The sequence below is a fragment of the Crotalus tigris genome, unplaced genomic scaffold (genome assembly GCF_016545835.1).
Source record: "Crotalus tigris isolate CLP2741 ecotype Arizona unplaced genomic scaffold, ASM1654583v1 scf7180000018371.15429387391:27106975, whole genome shotgun sequence".
Taxonomy (NCBI): Eukaryota; Metazoa; Chordata; class Lepidosauria; order Squamata; family Viperidae; genus Crotalus; species Crotalus tigris.
In genome coordinates this window covers 3,278,668-3,295,719 of record NW_024096970.1, presented here as the reverse complement: position 1 = coordinate 3,295,719, position 17,052 = coordinate 3,278,668, and the positions used below count along the sequence as shown (strand labels likewise).

The following is a 17,052-nucleotide window of genomic DNA, read 5'->3' as shown; positions in this document are numbered from 1 at the left end:
TATACAGAACGGCTACAGTAACAGAATCTTGCAAGTCTGATTTCCCCTCCTTATACCTATGTAAATTTGGGAAGTGTTTTTCTGAGCTACTTTCATGTACTTTCTGCTAGTTTTGGAGTTATGTTAGTTTTTTTTCTCTTCATCACTTTGGTAATAGATCTGGCCTAGTCTAACAGAGTCACTTTCCTTACTCTTTACAATTCATAACATTATTAATGTCTGCAGTAAAAAGACCAATCTTGCCAGATTGTTTCTATCAATCTTCTGCCAATTAAGGCGACTTCTAAAAAAGGGAGTTAAGAATCTGAAGAGTTGAGATCTACTGTACATACACGCCTTTGAAGCCTGACACTATCTATTCAATGGACCCATTCGCTGGATCCAGAACTATAGTATAGGAAGGGCTCTTTTGCATTAGTGATTTATAACATCTCATATAATCATCTAGCTAGTGTTATGCAATACATCATCAGTGAAGACAATCTTTTGATTACAACATTAATGCTGAGTGGAGTTATAAAGTATAACAAATCACTAGTGCCAAAATGGCCTTATCTTTCAGTAGTGTAGAAATTGCTGTAATGTTGCACTTTATAGGCTGTCCCAAAGTATGTATGTATGTATGTATGTATGTATGTATGTATGTATGTTTGTTTTCTGAGGTATTCGCGGGTGTTTGCATGTAGGTCTTTGCTTATTTGGGAGCAAACAGCATGTTGTCTGGGTTCATGTATTTAAAAAACAATGAATAATAGTTAATTATCATAAATGATATGTTAATTAATCGCTCAATAGTCATCTTCTTACTAATATATATATTCAATGTCACACATTACATTCCTTTCTCTCTGACTCATTTTTCTAGCCATTGATAAAAATGATCCCATGTTCTAAAATATGCTGAGTCTTCTTTCTCTTTTATCTTTAATGTCAATCTGTCCATTTCTGCACAATCGAAGATTTTCTTAATTCTTCTTCCGTTGCTAGATTTTCATTTTTCCAGTATTGGGCAAATACAATTCTTGCTGCAGTTAATACATGTAAAATTAAGGATATACAGTCTTTCTCATAATTTGCTCCTATTATTCCTAACAAAAATAATTCTGGCTTAAAATCTATATGTTTTTTTGTCATTTTCTTTAACCATAAATGTATTTTTGACCAAAATCTTTTAGCTTTAGGGCATGTCCACCAGATATGGTAGTAAATACCTGGTTTTTGTTTGCATTTCCAACACTTATTTGACATATTTTTAAACATTTTCACTAATCTCGCTAAATGACATTTCATTTTATTGTTGTGTGAAATGTACTTAGTAGTAAGTCTGCATCCTACTATTTGTATTTAACAAATAACTTACAAGATTCAAGCTACTTCACAAGATTTGATCTTAGTTGTATTTTTTTCTTTGTGGACTTTCCTATACTCATATATTTTACTGCATTTTTAATTGAAATTCAGGATACATATACATCAAATATTTCCTTTTGTCTGGGATCAGTATGAAGCTACAAACACTCATCTTTCTGGATTTTGTTCTTGAAAAACAGAAACAAGTATTAAGAGCTTTCAAATAAAGGATGTGACAGCCTTACTCATAGACAGGACTGTCAAGAGCACTCCGTCACTTTTTATTCGCACATCCCCCATCTGAATAGCTACATGCACATAAAAATAAGTTGACTGAATCCCTGTTTGAGGAGAGTTTAGAATACTATTGCTAGTATTGTTTCCTTTTAAATTCCATGGACCACTGGAGGACTTTAGCTGATCACTGTAGGAAACAGAATGGTGGAAAAGATGGATCCCTGATCTGATCCAGCAAATCAATCAATTATAATTTATTGCTGCAACCCATACATTGCAACATAATAAACATTTATCATACATGAGGTAAAATAGAAAAAAATCGTAAACACTGTAAATTTTATAGAACTAAATCAATAGCATTAAACACATTATTAAAAGAAGAAAAAATAATCTGCATTTAATGACACTACGGAGTTGGTGTATATATTGTTCAGCTGTTATTTGAGCAAAACCTGGCTGATCCAGTATATAGTTTCTTATGATCTCTGAGAGGTTTTAACTTGCTTTCTCTTCAAATGGTCCCACCCCCAGCTCAGCTGAATTGTCTTAGATTTACCAAATCCAGGGATTACATTTCTGTTATTCAACTGTATGAAAGTATGAGTTAAAAATGCCAAAAATATTATGTAGTTTATCAAGAAAAGGGAAAAGAAGAGACTCACATCTGAGGATGAAATAAAGTATTTGGGAATTACAGTGTGGAATTACATTTGGAAGTACATGGCGCATACGTCAAAGCTCATACAGTATTGTTGAGTTTCTGAACAATATCATCTTGCCTTTTATGTATTAAGGCACCATAAAACCCTCCCAAAATCCAAACAAAAAGAATACAAAGTTTTGGCTCTACCTACTTGGGCAGATTCAGTCTGTAAGTGGATCATGGGTTGAAAAGACAAAACTACATAGGGTCAAACTCATGATAGCTTGAACACAAACAGGGGTAGGCCAGATAAGGTCAGAAAAGGGAAAAGAACTTTCCAGAACAAAACAAAGAGGAAGGAGACCAAGAAAAAGAAACTAAATATAAAATAGCTTCTAATTGATCAAACTTGCCATACATTTACATAAACAGGCTTCCTTGGGAGGGGACCCTAAAAAAATCAGCCTGCAAAAAATTGAGCCATAAATCAGCTTAATTGCAATCTGGAAGGGTAAACTTTTTAATGCTGTGCTACATCTTCACTGCGAATCATAGGGAGCAATAAGTCCAGAGCTTAGACCTCTGCCTACGCCAGGGGTAGGCAACCTTGGCTCTTTTATGAGTTGTGGACTTCAACTCCCAGAATTCCTGAGCCAGTGTGGCTCAGCTTGGAAACCTCTCCCTTTCCCCTCAGCATGGCTGACTCAGGATTTCTGGGAGTTGAAGTCCATGAGTCATAAAAGAGCCAAGGTTGCCTACCCCTGGCCTACGCGAACAAAAACTATCATCACCCAGTTCTTGTACTGCTTTAATTCAAAGGTGAAGCCATATCAACAATTCAGCTGTAGTTCACTTGCAGAAACACCCCATAATCGCATCTGCCTTTAGAAAAACAAATGCCATGTGTGCAACTAACCGTCTCCCCAGATGTCCTCGTCTTTTCTTCAGTAAATTGGAAAACAATTCTGTAATATAATTATTAGCAAGAAATGAAGCTAATACCATGAAAGATACCATCCCATCAAATATAAAGTATTAATAAATTGAAAATCAACCAACTATTACAGGTACAGCATCATCTTTCTCTTGGGTAAATCCTACTTATTGGATGTATTTTGGAAGGATTTTTTTAAAACGCTTGTTTATATCCCTCAATGGAATAGAGGTTTATGTATGTAGGGATTCTGAGGTCATTCCAATCCTAAAGTGAGACTTTAACTTCTACATCGTGGTGCTTTCAAACAGCTGAGCTGAGAATGCAAACAAAGGGAATAGTTTTATTTGTACATGCAATTAAAGTAATTTGATAGCTGGTTGATCTGTGCAACTTTTTGGATTCAGTTCCCAAAAGATGCCTGGTATGCACAAAGACACAATCTAGCTCAGTGTTTCTCAACCTTGACAATTTTAAGGCATGTGGACTTCAACTCCCAGAATTCCACAGCCAGCAATGCTGGCTGTGGAATTCTGGGAGCTGAAGTCCACATGCCTTAAAATTGTCAAGGTTGAGAAACACTGAGCTAGCTGCTGCCATAACTCTTTAAAGCAGCCACATCTTTTCTTGGTTTGATATGGCTGCCTTCCACAGCTGCTATCCACATGTTTACTTTTAATAGAAGAGATATTTGTAACTCAAGGTTGAACTGTGGAGTTGTTAGTGCTCTCTGAGCTGGTGGTTTGCTTGCAGACATTTCATTACCCAGCTAGGTAACATCATGTAGACAGAATGCTTTTGCCTTTGGAATTCCCAAAGAGTAATATACCATACAACACTGGGAGATCTATGGGAAGTGAATGAAGCCCAAGGCTGTGTGTGAATTCTTTCCAGGGATACAGTCCTATGCTATGGTATCAACAAACATGTCTGTGGTTGATTCATACATCCTGCTTAATCAGAACATTTAAGCCAATGGCTTAGAGGAGTCCATCTAGTGTGTGTTTCTGCTCATAAAAAAGAACAGTTGTATATACTGGATTCAGAAAAATGACGTAATAGAGGGCATGTCTTGGGTCCTATTTCAGAGTCTTTCTAAAAACTGCCACTGAGTGATAATTTTAATGTGACGGAAGGGGATTATTAAATAGGAGCAATCATGTTCCTTGGAGTATGTTTATTTTATTAAGTTTCAATTAACTCAAAGCACATTTGTTTCTATTTTATCCTCACCTCTTTTTTGTCTTAGTTCTATCTACACTTTGGAGTAAGCCTAGCATCCACTACTCAAAGGCTGGATGTGCTCTCCTTCAGGGCTTCAGAAAATGTTCACATATGTTCTGGTCATTGAGAAGAGCATTATTTAGCTTATGGAAGAAAGCCTATTTGTGGTTCATTCCTTTCTCAACCCCAGTGTAGATTAAACTTAGAATGTCTACTCGTACTTTTCAGTGAGGCACGTGTTGTCATGAACATTTTGCTTTAATTCTAAGTATAATCTTTTGTGAAGGATTACTATGATGCAATGAAGCAGAGTTTGAAGACTAAAGCTATGACTGCAAAGGCATCTCACAGATTAGCATGCATTTTTCTAGTATTGGTATTTAACCTACTCCAATAGTTGTTTAAATATTGCTGATACTTTGCATATAACACCATTGACAATAAGTGGCTTGAACTAGGGAATACTTGTCAAAGACCTCCTGGGGTTCTGCTCTATATGACACTTAAGTATCCAATCACCTCATGGTTAAACACCAGGTCTTTTTGCCTTTCAGGTTTCCTCCCCTCTGTATGCAGATGTGAACATGATGCAGAAATACATTTGGTTTAGCCTCCTGGAAGCAGATGCTACAACACCAGTAGAACAGTATATGGTGCACCAAAGACTTCAGCAGGGAAAAGTATCCCATATCACTACAGATTTTATTGATCTATACTATAGTTATCATCATATATATAGACACTGTCAAGTTCTCCACACTCCTGACTTTGAAACTGAACTCCTGACAGGCTTCTGTGTATTATGATGAAACATATTCACATTTTTTAACTCTTGTTCTTTACAAACGGTGGAAAATGTGTTGAGATGAGTGGCCCTACAAACTGAATCAACAGATAAATGAACAAACTGGGTATCTGAGTTTCAATTTCTGTTTGTAATTTGTTTCTATTTGTAATTCCCAGATTACCTAGGTTAAACGTTTACAGGTCAGGCGTTTTATGTTTGCAGTTTGAAAATAAGTAAGAGGCATTGGACATGGACCTTTATGTGCATGTCCAAACTGAGGAACTCTCGGATCATTAGCAAGCCCCCCCCCACTCCATTGCTAGTGTGCTGCAGGGATTAAGGTGTTGGACTAAGACTGGGGAGGCCCAGTTCAAGTCCACCCTTTTCCAAACTCACCGGTGACTTTGGGCCAATCACACTCCATCTTAGCCTAACATTTGGCAGAGCTGTTTTTGCAGGGTAAAAAGGAAGGTAATCCCATGTAAATTCCCCTGACTTCTTCTGAACAAAAGCAGGAAATAACAAATAAAAGAAATAAATATTTTGGCATGTCCCCCCTTCCCACGCAGCTCCAAAACTATCAGGAATCTCCTTGTTTTATGCTGAGTATATTTTCCAAACATAATCCCTATGCAATCATGGGTTAGCTGACTACATAAATGCCATTTAGAGAAGTAACATTCTCCTCCCTCCCAATAATTCTTGTGAAGTATAGCCTCCCTACGAGCACTGGATTGCATCAGGGATCATTTGTGTGTCATTTCCCACCCTCCCAATCTGTCAAGCCTATTGTAAGGCAGTGTGGTAATCATGACAATTACATGTAAAGACTGTCAATCTCTCTGCCCTCCCCTGCCTGCAGGTTTCAGAAGTCAAAATAGCTTTCCCCAGCAGCTTGCCTGGCACACCTGCCTGGAGATGGAGAGCAGGCTCCACTATCCTACAGAGCTCTACTTTTCCTCCACAGCCAACATGATTTTAGGCGCTGCTTAACCCTGGCTAGCATACAAAGAGAGGAAGATAGAGACATCTTTAAAATAATAATAATAATAATAATAATAATAATAATAATAATAATAATAATAATAATAATGCCGCACTAAAAAAAAAACCCCAGAACAAAACAAAAAGTTGCTGCTGACTAATCTATCTATTTGGGGCAAATTGTCAGTGAGAAACTTCCGCTCGAACTCTTTGGGACAAAACTGGCTCTTTGAAAGGACAAATCCCATCGCATGAAGTCCTGAACAATGGCCAAATGTGTTGCTGTTGCCTCTGCTGCGGCTGGGGCTGGGGCTGGGCCTCTGACAAAGGGCGGATTAATTGGTGCCGTGGCTGACTGGTTCGAGATAGCTCCACTCAGAGAGCACCGCGGGGAGCCCCATTGACTGGGCCCCGAGTCCCACTTTTCACAAACTCCAAACAAAAGTCAATTTCTTTCTTATAAGGCTGGGGAGAAAGAAAGGGGGGGGGAATCGCTTGGTGTTTGAGCTGGGGAAGGTGACTTGTTGGATTAGAGGACGTCATGCTCTCCCTGGCTGTCGCTCTCATGCTTTAAAGTTATGTCTCAAAGGAAACAAAAGTTAAGAGCGGGGCTGAGAGACCAAAAGTAAAGTAAAAGCAAGTGACTGTGCTGGTTTGGTGTGTAGGGAGCAATCCTTGAGTTACATAAGTTAAACCTGGGATCCCACCTGGATAATACAAAGGGCAAGAGAACAGCCGGAAAGCTGTGGGATGGATGGGCATAGTCCATTTATAATCAGAAATAAATCCCACTGAATTTAACAGGGTTTACAGTTTAGGAAGGGTGGTGAGAACTCTTTATGGTAGGATCATTTCTGGGAGTCTTTTAACAATGCTTTGATGGGCACTAAATGCTTCTTTTATTTTAATAAGATTTTCAGAGAGAACCTTGCTGTCTAGTGATCCATATAGGATTACTGTAGATGCCTGTTATTATAAAGGATGCTCCTTAGATTTTCTATTCAGAATATGATGGCTACATAAGGCATAACCAATGCCTTCTATCTCAGAGTCTGCCAGCCAGGCTTCTGTGAAAAAGATAGTGCCTTCCTGTTTACAATGCCTTTTACTTAGTTTGGATATTAGTTTTAAATTCTATTGTATGTTGATATAACTATGTGATACATAACATAGGTACAGATATGTGCTTCTACACTACTTTTACCGTTACTATTATGATTGGTCACATAATCAACCAGATGTTTAGACTGGATCTGTATTTGTATCTATCTATGGAGTCATTTGCAAGGACCTGGGGTAGGCAGATGTTGTTAAAGGTATAGTGACAGAATGTAAGCTGTCCCAAGTAAAAGCTGCCTTTGCAATTGACTGGTGGTGATTTTGTCAATGCCAGTGCTCCAGATATTTTGGGATTCCACCCAAGGTGCCTATCACTATTGATACTTTTTTTTGCCATAGTTGTTCCACTTCTATTTGCAGGTATTTGTATTTTATGATTTTTTCTGATTTTACCTCTTCTGTTCTGCTGTCTCCAGGTACTGTAACATCCAGTATCCAGAGGGGTTTTTTTGTTTTTCTTATCGACAATTAAGTCTGGGATGTTATGTGGCAAGTGCTTGTCTTTTTGAATTGTAAAGTCCCAGAGCACTTTAGCTTCTTCAGTTCTATTACTGTGTCTATTATGTGGTCTCATCAGTTCTTGCTTATAGGCAAATGATATTTCTTGCAGATATTTCAATGCACCATTGTTGCTACTTTGTCATGCCATTGTTTGTAGTCAGTCTTTGCAATCTTCTTGCAGCAACTAACTAGGTGGTCTGCTGTTGCTTCAGCCTTCTTTTTTTTGCAAGTACATCATTTGTTATCTGTTGCTGTCTTCTCAGTTCTGGCTTTGTATGCATTTGTTCTTAAGGCTTGATCTTGTGCAGCCAGAATTAACTCCTCTGTCTTTTCTTCGAATTTCCTGGTCTTTATTATTGTCAAGTCTTCTTATCTGCTTGTCCAGCTAGTGTTTTTATGTATTTCTCATGCCTTTGCCTTGCCACGTCTTTCTTCTATGCTTATTTTGCTCTTTCTTGTAGGCCAGTTTGCTCTCTTCAGTACTCAGTAAGCCTTCCTGGTATACTAGCTCCAGTGCACCTTCTTCACTGTCCTTCAAATATTCTTCTAATGTCTTTTTTTCTTCTTCAACTATCTTCAACTACTATAACTTTCCACAACCACCTATGCTCCTTGGTAAATAGAGTCTGTCAACATCAGTATATGGATGAAAGGCATGATTCAATGTCATTATTTTAGTGGTTTTCCTGTCCAAGGTTTCTACTTCAGCTTGACTCCAGTCCCTTATTCCAGTTGTATATCTAATGACTGTATATCTAATTTCCCAGGTTTTAATTGCCTTAATGGTATTTCTGCTACTGAGTATGGACTTTAAGACTTCTTCACTCTCATGATTCTAACCTTCTTCTTGATTTCAGTGTGCTTAATGTTTTCAGTTTAAAGGATGCCAGGATATTTGTACTGATTGTCTTCATGCAGACTCTTGATGTTATTTCCACAGTCCATCTTGATTCCTTCAATCTTTACTATATTTCCCCTGTTGATGGTAAAGGTGGCACAGTCCAAATTCAGCTGCAATATCCATTTCAGATGGAGTTTTTCCATACAGCTTCAGATTGTCCAGGTAAAGGAGATGGGACAGCCCGGCAGATGTTTTTGAATTTTGGTAGTCATGACCTGACATGTTCAGTATTGTTGACAGTGGAATCAATGCAATGACAAACACTAGTCATCAGAGGGAGCCTCCTTGAAATATCCTCTCTTGATATTAACCTCTCCCAATCTATCAGCATAGATCAGCAACTGTATCTTCCATTGTGCCATGGATCTTTGCACAAAGTTTCTGTTTCTACTTATTCCTGTTATTTCTAGGCACTTCATTATCCAATCACGTGACAGGGAACTAAATGCCTTCTTGTAAACTATCCAAGCTACATTCAAGTTTGTCTTTCTTCTCTTGTAGTCTTCCAAAATCATTTTGTCAATTAGCAGCTGACCTTTTTCTTCTTTTGCTGTTTTCTATTTAGATGGAAAGAGCTTGTTTTCAGCTGCATAGCATCAATTACCACACCAGTTAGCAATGTGAAAGTTGATAAGCAGATAATAGGCTTGTAATTGCCTTGTGCTGTTCCTTTTTTTGGGGGGGGGGGGAATCCTTCATTATCAGGTAGGTTTTGCCAGATGTTAATCGAACTTCAAGTAAGTTGTTAAATTGCTTGGCAATGAGTGGATGTAAACTAGTCAACCAAAAACCGATGCAGTTCTTTTTCACCTGGTAGTGATAGTTCCTGATCTTCCTTGCTCTTTTCTCCATTTCTGCTGTTATTACAAGATTTCTCATTTCAGCTTCATTTTTATTCTTATCCACCTCTTTTATCCAAGCTGCATTCTTGTTGTATTTCTTTGGATTGTCCTATAGCTGCATCCAGAACAGCACTATTTCTTCTTTGTCAGGTGTCGGCTGGTTCATTGCAGTATTTCCATTGATGGATTGGTAGAAACATTTTCTGTAGAATGCAATTCAAACCCCATATCTACTGATTTTCATGGCTGTATTCTGCTGCTTTATCATTTCTAGTACTTCCTTGATCTTCCTTGCAATAGTGATATTTCTTGATCAGGTATTTATTGGTCTTCTCATTCTTCAGCTTCTTTTCTTTCATTTATTATAGCTTGCTTGCATCTGATCTTAGCATGTTGATCTTATTTTACAATCTGATCTATTTTGGCAATGCGCAGTTTGGCTTTTTTTGTTGGTTTTGCATCCAAGGTATTCAATTACAACTGCAGCTGTGCTATACATCAGTTGGTTGGTTTCTTGCAGTGAGCTGGTATTATATTCAGTATCACAGTATTGGCGTAATACCTGTGCTGGCTGATTTTTTTGTAACAAGCTTCAATGTAGACAACCTTATTCTGCCATTCTTGTGCTGTTCTAGATGCCGAGTTATTCATTATTTCAATTCCTCTTGTTTTTCAGTCACAGAACTTTGTTGTTTTTGAGGAGAAGACAGAGAAAAGGGTGCCTGGTTTGAGAATGAGAATGATTTAGTGACAATGCTGGCTTCCTCTACTACCTTTACTGCCAACTCCCTCTAGTTTTTCTCTACTGTCTAAGCTACTTCTAGCAACATTTTAATTCCTTTGCCCAAAGTAGATCTTTGCAATTCTTCCAATTCTACTCTTGTGATTACTTTGTTTTGGATAATGAATCAATATTGATCTGCTAGCCTCTGTTCTGTTACTTTTGATTTTAGATGTTGTTCTTTCCATTGTTTTCAGATATCCTCTTCTCATTGGACTTCATTTATAATAGCAAATCATAATTTCTTTTTTTCAGGCTCTGTATTTTATTTATTCAGCTATTTATTTATTCAATTTCTATAGCCATCCAACTCAACCAAGTGACTTTGGGCAGCTTACAATTCTAAAATTATAACATTAAAATGTAAAAAAAATCTACAAAATAAAATATTTTTAATGAATAAGCAATTCCCTCCCCCCATAAATTTGGGTTGTTCAGTCAACACTCCCAAGCCCTGTACCCAACTTGTCATCAGATCCAGGAACTCCAACATCTAGCATGGTCTACCACGGTCTGTTGACCTGGGCAATCATCCAATAGGATTCTCTAAGTCAGGGTTCTTCAAACTTGGCCCTTTTATGACTTATGGACTTCAACTCACAGAATTCCTCAGCCAGTGTGCATGAATGGCTGAGGAATTCTGGGAGTTGAAGTCCATAAGTCATAAAAGGGCCAAATTTGAAGACCTCTGCTCTAAGTTATATTGCGTATGGGAGAGACACTCTTTGTCTGACTCCTCTGATGAAACCAGTTCAAAATGACTGAATTCTGGCACAGCTCTCATATTCCTCAGAGCACACAAGCATCTACATCAAGATAGAGCCTCCCTGGGGAGGGGGGGGGAGTTGTTGCTGTTGTTATTTCTTCATTCTGAAACCCAAAAGAACTTTATCTCTTAAAGAAAATGAATGAGTTAAGCAGTGGTAATTAAAAGAGAAAACAGAGAAATCAAATGTGCCTAGTTTCCTGTGGATTTTGGTTTCCTGCAGTTTTTCAAGAGGCAAATTTTAGAATAGGGTTTTTTGTGTGTCTACCACTTAATTATTTAATTCCGCCCTTACTATGATTGTATAATAACTGATTCTTTATTTTATCATGTAAATTAGATCTTTAAAAACTTTGATTTTTACAAATCACATAAAAAGAAAAAAGAAAAAAAACTATTCTGTGCTTGCAGAACCTTGAATTTTATTGGAAGATGGTAATAAATGCATCCTATTTCCTTAGCATATGAAAGAATTAAACATTGCTTGGTCATATTTTTACAAAAGTTGACTTGGTTTCCTCTCTATCCATAGCCTCCCATGCAGATTTGATAATTTAACAGTTTTCTTTAGTCTCCTTATGTATACTGAATGAATGTATGTGAGGTAAATAATAAAAAATATAAATCTGATTCTGTTTCACGTATGACTTCTTTAAATAGAAATTTGATAGATTTAAATATAAATCTGATTCAGTTTCATGTATGACTTCTTTAAATAGAAATTTGATAGATAAATACATATGCAAAATATTGCTTAATATATATTTGGAATCCACATTTTTCTTTTTAGATAAACGTTGCTATTCATCCCCAGGCGTGAGTCACCTCAGAATTGAAGTACCTTAGAGCATCACTTGGTTTGACCTTGAGGGTGCCTTTTCTCTTACAGATAGTCCTTGTTTAGTGGCTGCCTCATTTAGCCACTGTTCACAATTAGGTTGGTGATGAAAATATAACAATAATAATAATAATAATAATGATAAAGTTGGAAGGGACCTTGGAGGTCATGTAGTCCAACCCCGTGCTCAGGCAGGAAACCCTATACCATTTCGGACAAATGGCTGTCCAGTTTCTTCTTAAAAACTTTATGACCAGCCCTTACATTTACAACCTTTGCAAGTCTGTAAAGCAACGGAAAGCTGAAGTAAGATCGTAAGCACAGTTGCTGCTTTGTTTAGTGATTGTTTCCTTCAACGGCCCAGTTTTGTTCCCAGTAATGGTTGCTAAATGAGGATTATCTGTATTATATATGGGTTGTATTCAAAGACCCTGCGCATCTTGATCCAAGTTTTCAAAAATGCTTCCTCTATAACCAACCTTTGTCTTAAGATTGGTTGGGGAAATTCTGCTCAGCATTGACTTGGACTAGAATCTTTTTGACAGTGGAGACTCTGCTGTGGAAATCTCCAAGAAATCTCCCTCTGTCACTGAATTTCAAACAACAAATTAAGATATGTTTTTTAATCCAGACATTTGCAAGAATGAAACTGTGCTAGAACCTGGCTGCCTTTTAAGTTAACTTTGTTTTTAATTCCTACATTGTCTTGCTTTGTGATTATATATTCACAGAAACATACACACACAGGGAGAGACAGAGAAAGAGAAAGAGAAAGAGAAAGAGAGAGAGATCAGTACATTATTTTTGCCTTTGCTCTGTTTTCTGGTGGCCTCCTTATTATAAATATAATGACCTCAAGAATAAAAAATAATCTTAAAAGTGGACAGCTCAAGTAGCCTATATACTCCAAAATGCTCAGCTGGCCTACAGACTATGTATATTTTTAGGAAAGAGATACCTGTCCAAAATAATTACTTCCCATAAAGATTACTGTAATACACTTCATATTTTAAAGGAATTGACTGATTCCTGGTATGCCTCAAGACTGGGTTAAAGATACTAGCAATGATTTAAAGCCCTCAGACCCAGAGCTGAACAACCTTTTTATTTGCAGTAAAAAGTCATATTTCCTTTGGAGTAAGATGTGAGATTGATAAAAGTGATGGCTGGAATTAAATGAACAGAGGCTGGTGGAATGACCCTTCCGTTTTGCTCTTCTACTTGTTAATGTTCCTGTTTTTCCTACCATTGGGAATGGTACATTATGTGGATATATTAGAAGGAATCTTGCTATGATTCCAAGGACTGGGTCAATATTGATGTAATTAGAATGCCAAGTATGTTTGTTTGTTTGAATAGCAATATCAATAACACTATCACTTAGACTTATAAATAAACTGCTTCATAGTGCTTTACAGGACTTTCTGAGCAGTTTACAATGTTAGCATATTGCCCCCAACAATCTGAGTCCCATTTTACCGACTTTGGAAGGATGGAAAACTGAGTCAACCTCAAGCCCCATCAGAATCCAAATCCAGACTGTGGGCAGAATTAGCCTGCAAAACTGCATCCTAATCACTGCGCCATCAAGAGTCAATGTATCCTGCCTTTATTATTTTTACAAATAACACTAGGCAGCCAACATATCCAACACACCTTCCTTCTCCTATGTTCCCCATGACAACCACCCTGTGAGGTAGATTGGACTGAGAAAGAGTGACTGGCCCAGAGGTCATCCAGTTGTCTTTCATAGCTAAGACAGGACTTGAACACATGGTCTCCTGCATTCTAGCCTTGTGCCTGAACCGCTAGAAGTAAAGGACAAGTTACTTATCCACTCCATATTTTGGATATTAGCAACTGTAGTAATGTCTTAACAGAATTGGGACTGGAATTTCTGTCACTAAATGATGTGGTCATACAGTGCAATGACATGGCCCACGTTGCTTAGCAACAGCAATCCTAGCAGCCCCAGTTGCTTTCATAATTCCAGGATCATGTGGGTCGTTAAGCAGGAAGAGGCGGGATTCCCAGGCCAGCAGGCCAGCGAATGATAGCTGCAAGGGAGAGTTATGGGCAGGCAGGTGCCGCGGGCAGGCATTACAGAACATGGGTAGATGGATGGGTGAAAATTGGCAGGGATGACTTGCGACCTCCTGCCAGCTTTCCCATTGACTTTGCTTGTGGGAAACTGGCAGGAAAGGTCACAAATGGCAATGACGTGACTGCAACCGTTGTAATTGTGAGCTGGTTGCCAAGTGTATGAATCACAATCATGAGCGGGACAGCCCCGTGATGGCCGCAACTTTGCAACTTCTCAAAGGTGGTGGGTCCCTCTTGTCGAATGCCATCATAATTTTGAACAGTTGCTGAATGAAGGGTCATAGTCTGAAGATTACCTACATTTGCATTGGTTGCAGTTTTAAGCTCCATTGTTGTAGCGTAGATTAGATTAGATATATTTTAATAATAATATTGATATTTTAATTGTAGAATGTTTTTTTTAATACTGCCATTTTATGGTTTCTTATTGCGAGCTATCCAGAGTAATGTTTTGTGGAATAGGTGGCCATATGCATATGATAAGCAAATAAATAAAATTAACAAACAAGTTTGAAACACTTAATATATCAGCAAGAAATATGGGAGAAATGGGGTATTTGGATTTTAGTTTTCAGTTGCATTGCCTTACATTATGCACGATTGGAGCTTCAGAGGACAGACATATTATATTTATAATATTATTGCTCCAGTGCTGTTATGATTGTTATTATCATGCTTCAGCCACCATAATTTGTAGGTGAGCCGCCCCTAGCAATTTTTCAGGACAACTTGAAGGAGCTAAAGGCTGCTTATAGAGTGAGATTTATCATTGGTTTCACAGGGGGAGGAAAGTTCAGGGAGAAAGAGGTTGGGAAAGTAGCTGTTTGACCCGTCTGAAAAAGGTCATTAGTGATTGTAGTAAGAGCATCTCTGTTGAAGTGTCTGAAACTCAACAGGAGGAACATCAGAGACACAGAAATGAGTTCAAGAGACCAGGAACAAATTCACCACGAGAGGAGAGGAGAAGAGCGGCTAATAGGAGATAGTAGCCCTAAGAGTATAGGAAAAAGATTGAGAGAGCAAAGCAAAATTGCTCAGGTACAAGAAATATGTGAAGAACATTGGAGTAAAAAGTGTTGAAAATTTTTTAATTTTTAAATTCCTAGAAAATTTATCAAGCCATCGTTTATTTCAGAATTAGTATAATTTTGCTTTTCCACATAATACTTCAATCACAATAACAAACATTTGAAGTGAAGGTAACCTTTATGAAAGGATGTTCTCTGGGAGTGAGATTGTTAGCTGTTCACAAATAGACCTAGTTAGCTATATAGTTAGGGTCAATAATCAAAAACATGGTTATTCATTTCTCTTCATATCTGGCCAAGATCTGTAGCCTCTAAGAATCAGGTGAGCCATGTGTAATGATATGATATGTAGAAGATATGTTTTTGTTTTTTTGCCTACATGCAAGTTGAGAAGACTTAAGCCCTACCCTTCAGTTCATGCTAAATATGGCACTTTGTTTTTACAGAACCCCAGCTAACTGGACCTCAGGACTGCTGAGCAAGTGGACTCTGGAATGACAGTGATACATTATGGACCTCACGCTGGGCTCATGACTCTTCCGGTAAGCCAGTATGATGGATACAATTCTGCAAAGTGAGCTTCCACTTGCTTTTTCCATTTTGCATCACATCTAAATGCTACCAGAAATAATTATCTTGGGATCAAATACGAATATAGAAAGCTAGGTATTCCCATCCAAATTTTAACCATGCTTTACTCTGCTTAGCTTCAGAGCCAGACGAGTTAGCCAGGTGCTGCCACCTGCTGACTCTCTTTGGGTAGTGTATAGGTTAAAAACAAAAATGCCAAGCACCATCACAGAAAAGCAGATGAAAGTACAAATATTTATCTTGCTTTTCTCACAGGGAGACTGGTTAGCAAAAAATCTGTATCTGTAATCTTCACAACAAGCATGTAGAACAGATTAAACAAGCTAGAATGTGAAAGAGTCTAGCGAAGTCCATTCTGAAGCTGAGTGGGGATTTGAATTAGAGATTCCCTCACTAAGAATCACATCATTATGCTGTACTGATTGCCTCATCCATTAATCAACAGCAGTTAAGTGCAGTACAGTTGTTTGACATTATAAATTTCAACTATATGCTGGCTTAACTGGTTCATCAGTTCTTTACATAAAAAGTTTTAATGGCATTATAGAGTTTATAGGAATGTAACATTTACATCATCATTATGACTGATAATGATGCAGAATATAGATATGCAAATGTGAACAAAATTCACTGAATATATTTACTGTGGAGAAATGTATCATGCAGCTTAATATGTTTTTTTATATTTTTAAAATCATATTTAGAGGAAAAATATTTTACCTATCTCTGTTGTCTCTGTCTGTCTCTCCATCCATCCATCCATCCATCCATCCATCCATCCATCCATCCACCCACCCACCCACCCACCCACCCACCCACCCACCCACCCACCCACCCACCCACCCACCCATCTATCTATCTATCTATCTATCTATCTATCTATCTATCTATCTATCATCTATCTATCTTCCACCAGAAGTAAGAGGCTACATTCAGCCTTCAATAAAATTGTACTAAGCAATGAATTGCACTATGTGTATTGAATATGAATGTTTAATTATAACTATTATGCCACTAGCAGCTGAGATAACAACATTGTTTTTAAGCCAAAATTTTTCACTGAGTAGTTCACATCTACCAAAGAAATTGGAAAAATTCATATAGATTTACATGCATGTTGCTAGTTCATTTTATTATGTGTGGAAATGTTGCTATAAGAAGATATTTAAATTATTTTCTAAGTAAGAGATCTTTGTACTCTCTGTACTTACAAAGACTTTAAATGGGGTGATTTTTCTCTGTCTGTAATTGTCTCCTCTTCATGCACAAACTTCTAAGTACCCAGGCAGAAAAAAGTAAGTTTACTGCTGCTAACACAATGGACCTCTTCACTTTTAGGTTTGGGGAGACCTGGGTGACCTACGAAAGTTAATTAGAAGGCTAACAAAGACTAAGGCAGAGTAGAATACATTGCCTTTCC

At 37.7% G+C, this 17,052-nt stretch overlaps 1 protein-coding gene across 1 annotated transcript in view; it reads left to right on the top strand.

Moving 5' to 3' along the window:
• Positions 1 to 545: 545 nt before the first annotated feature.
• Positions 546 to 17,052, top strand: part of OSTM1 (osteoclastogenesis associated transmembrane protein 1) — a 68,014-nt gene continuing 51,507 nt past the window's right edge. The window contains exons 1-3 of the mRNA XM_039351943.1: positions 546 to 608; positions 4,946 to 5,037; positions 8,640 to 8,845. Of these exons, the coding sequence (XP_039207877.1) occupies positions 546 to 608; positions 4,946 to 5,037; positions 8,640 to 8,845 (361 nt within the window). The remainder of the gene's footprint in view (positions 609 to 4,945; positions 5,038 to 8,639; positions 8,846 to 17,052) is intronic.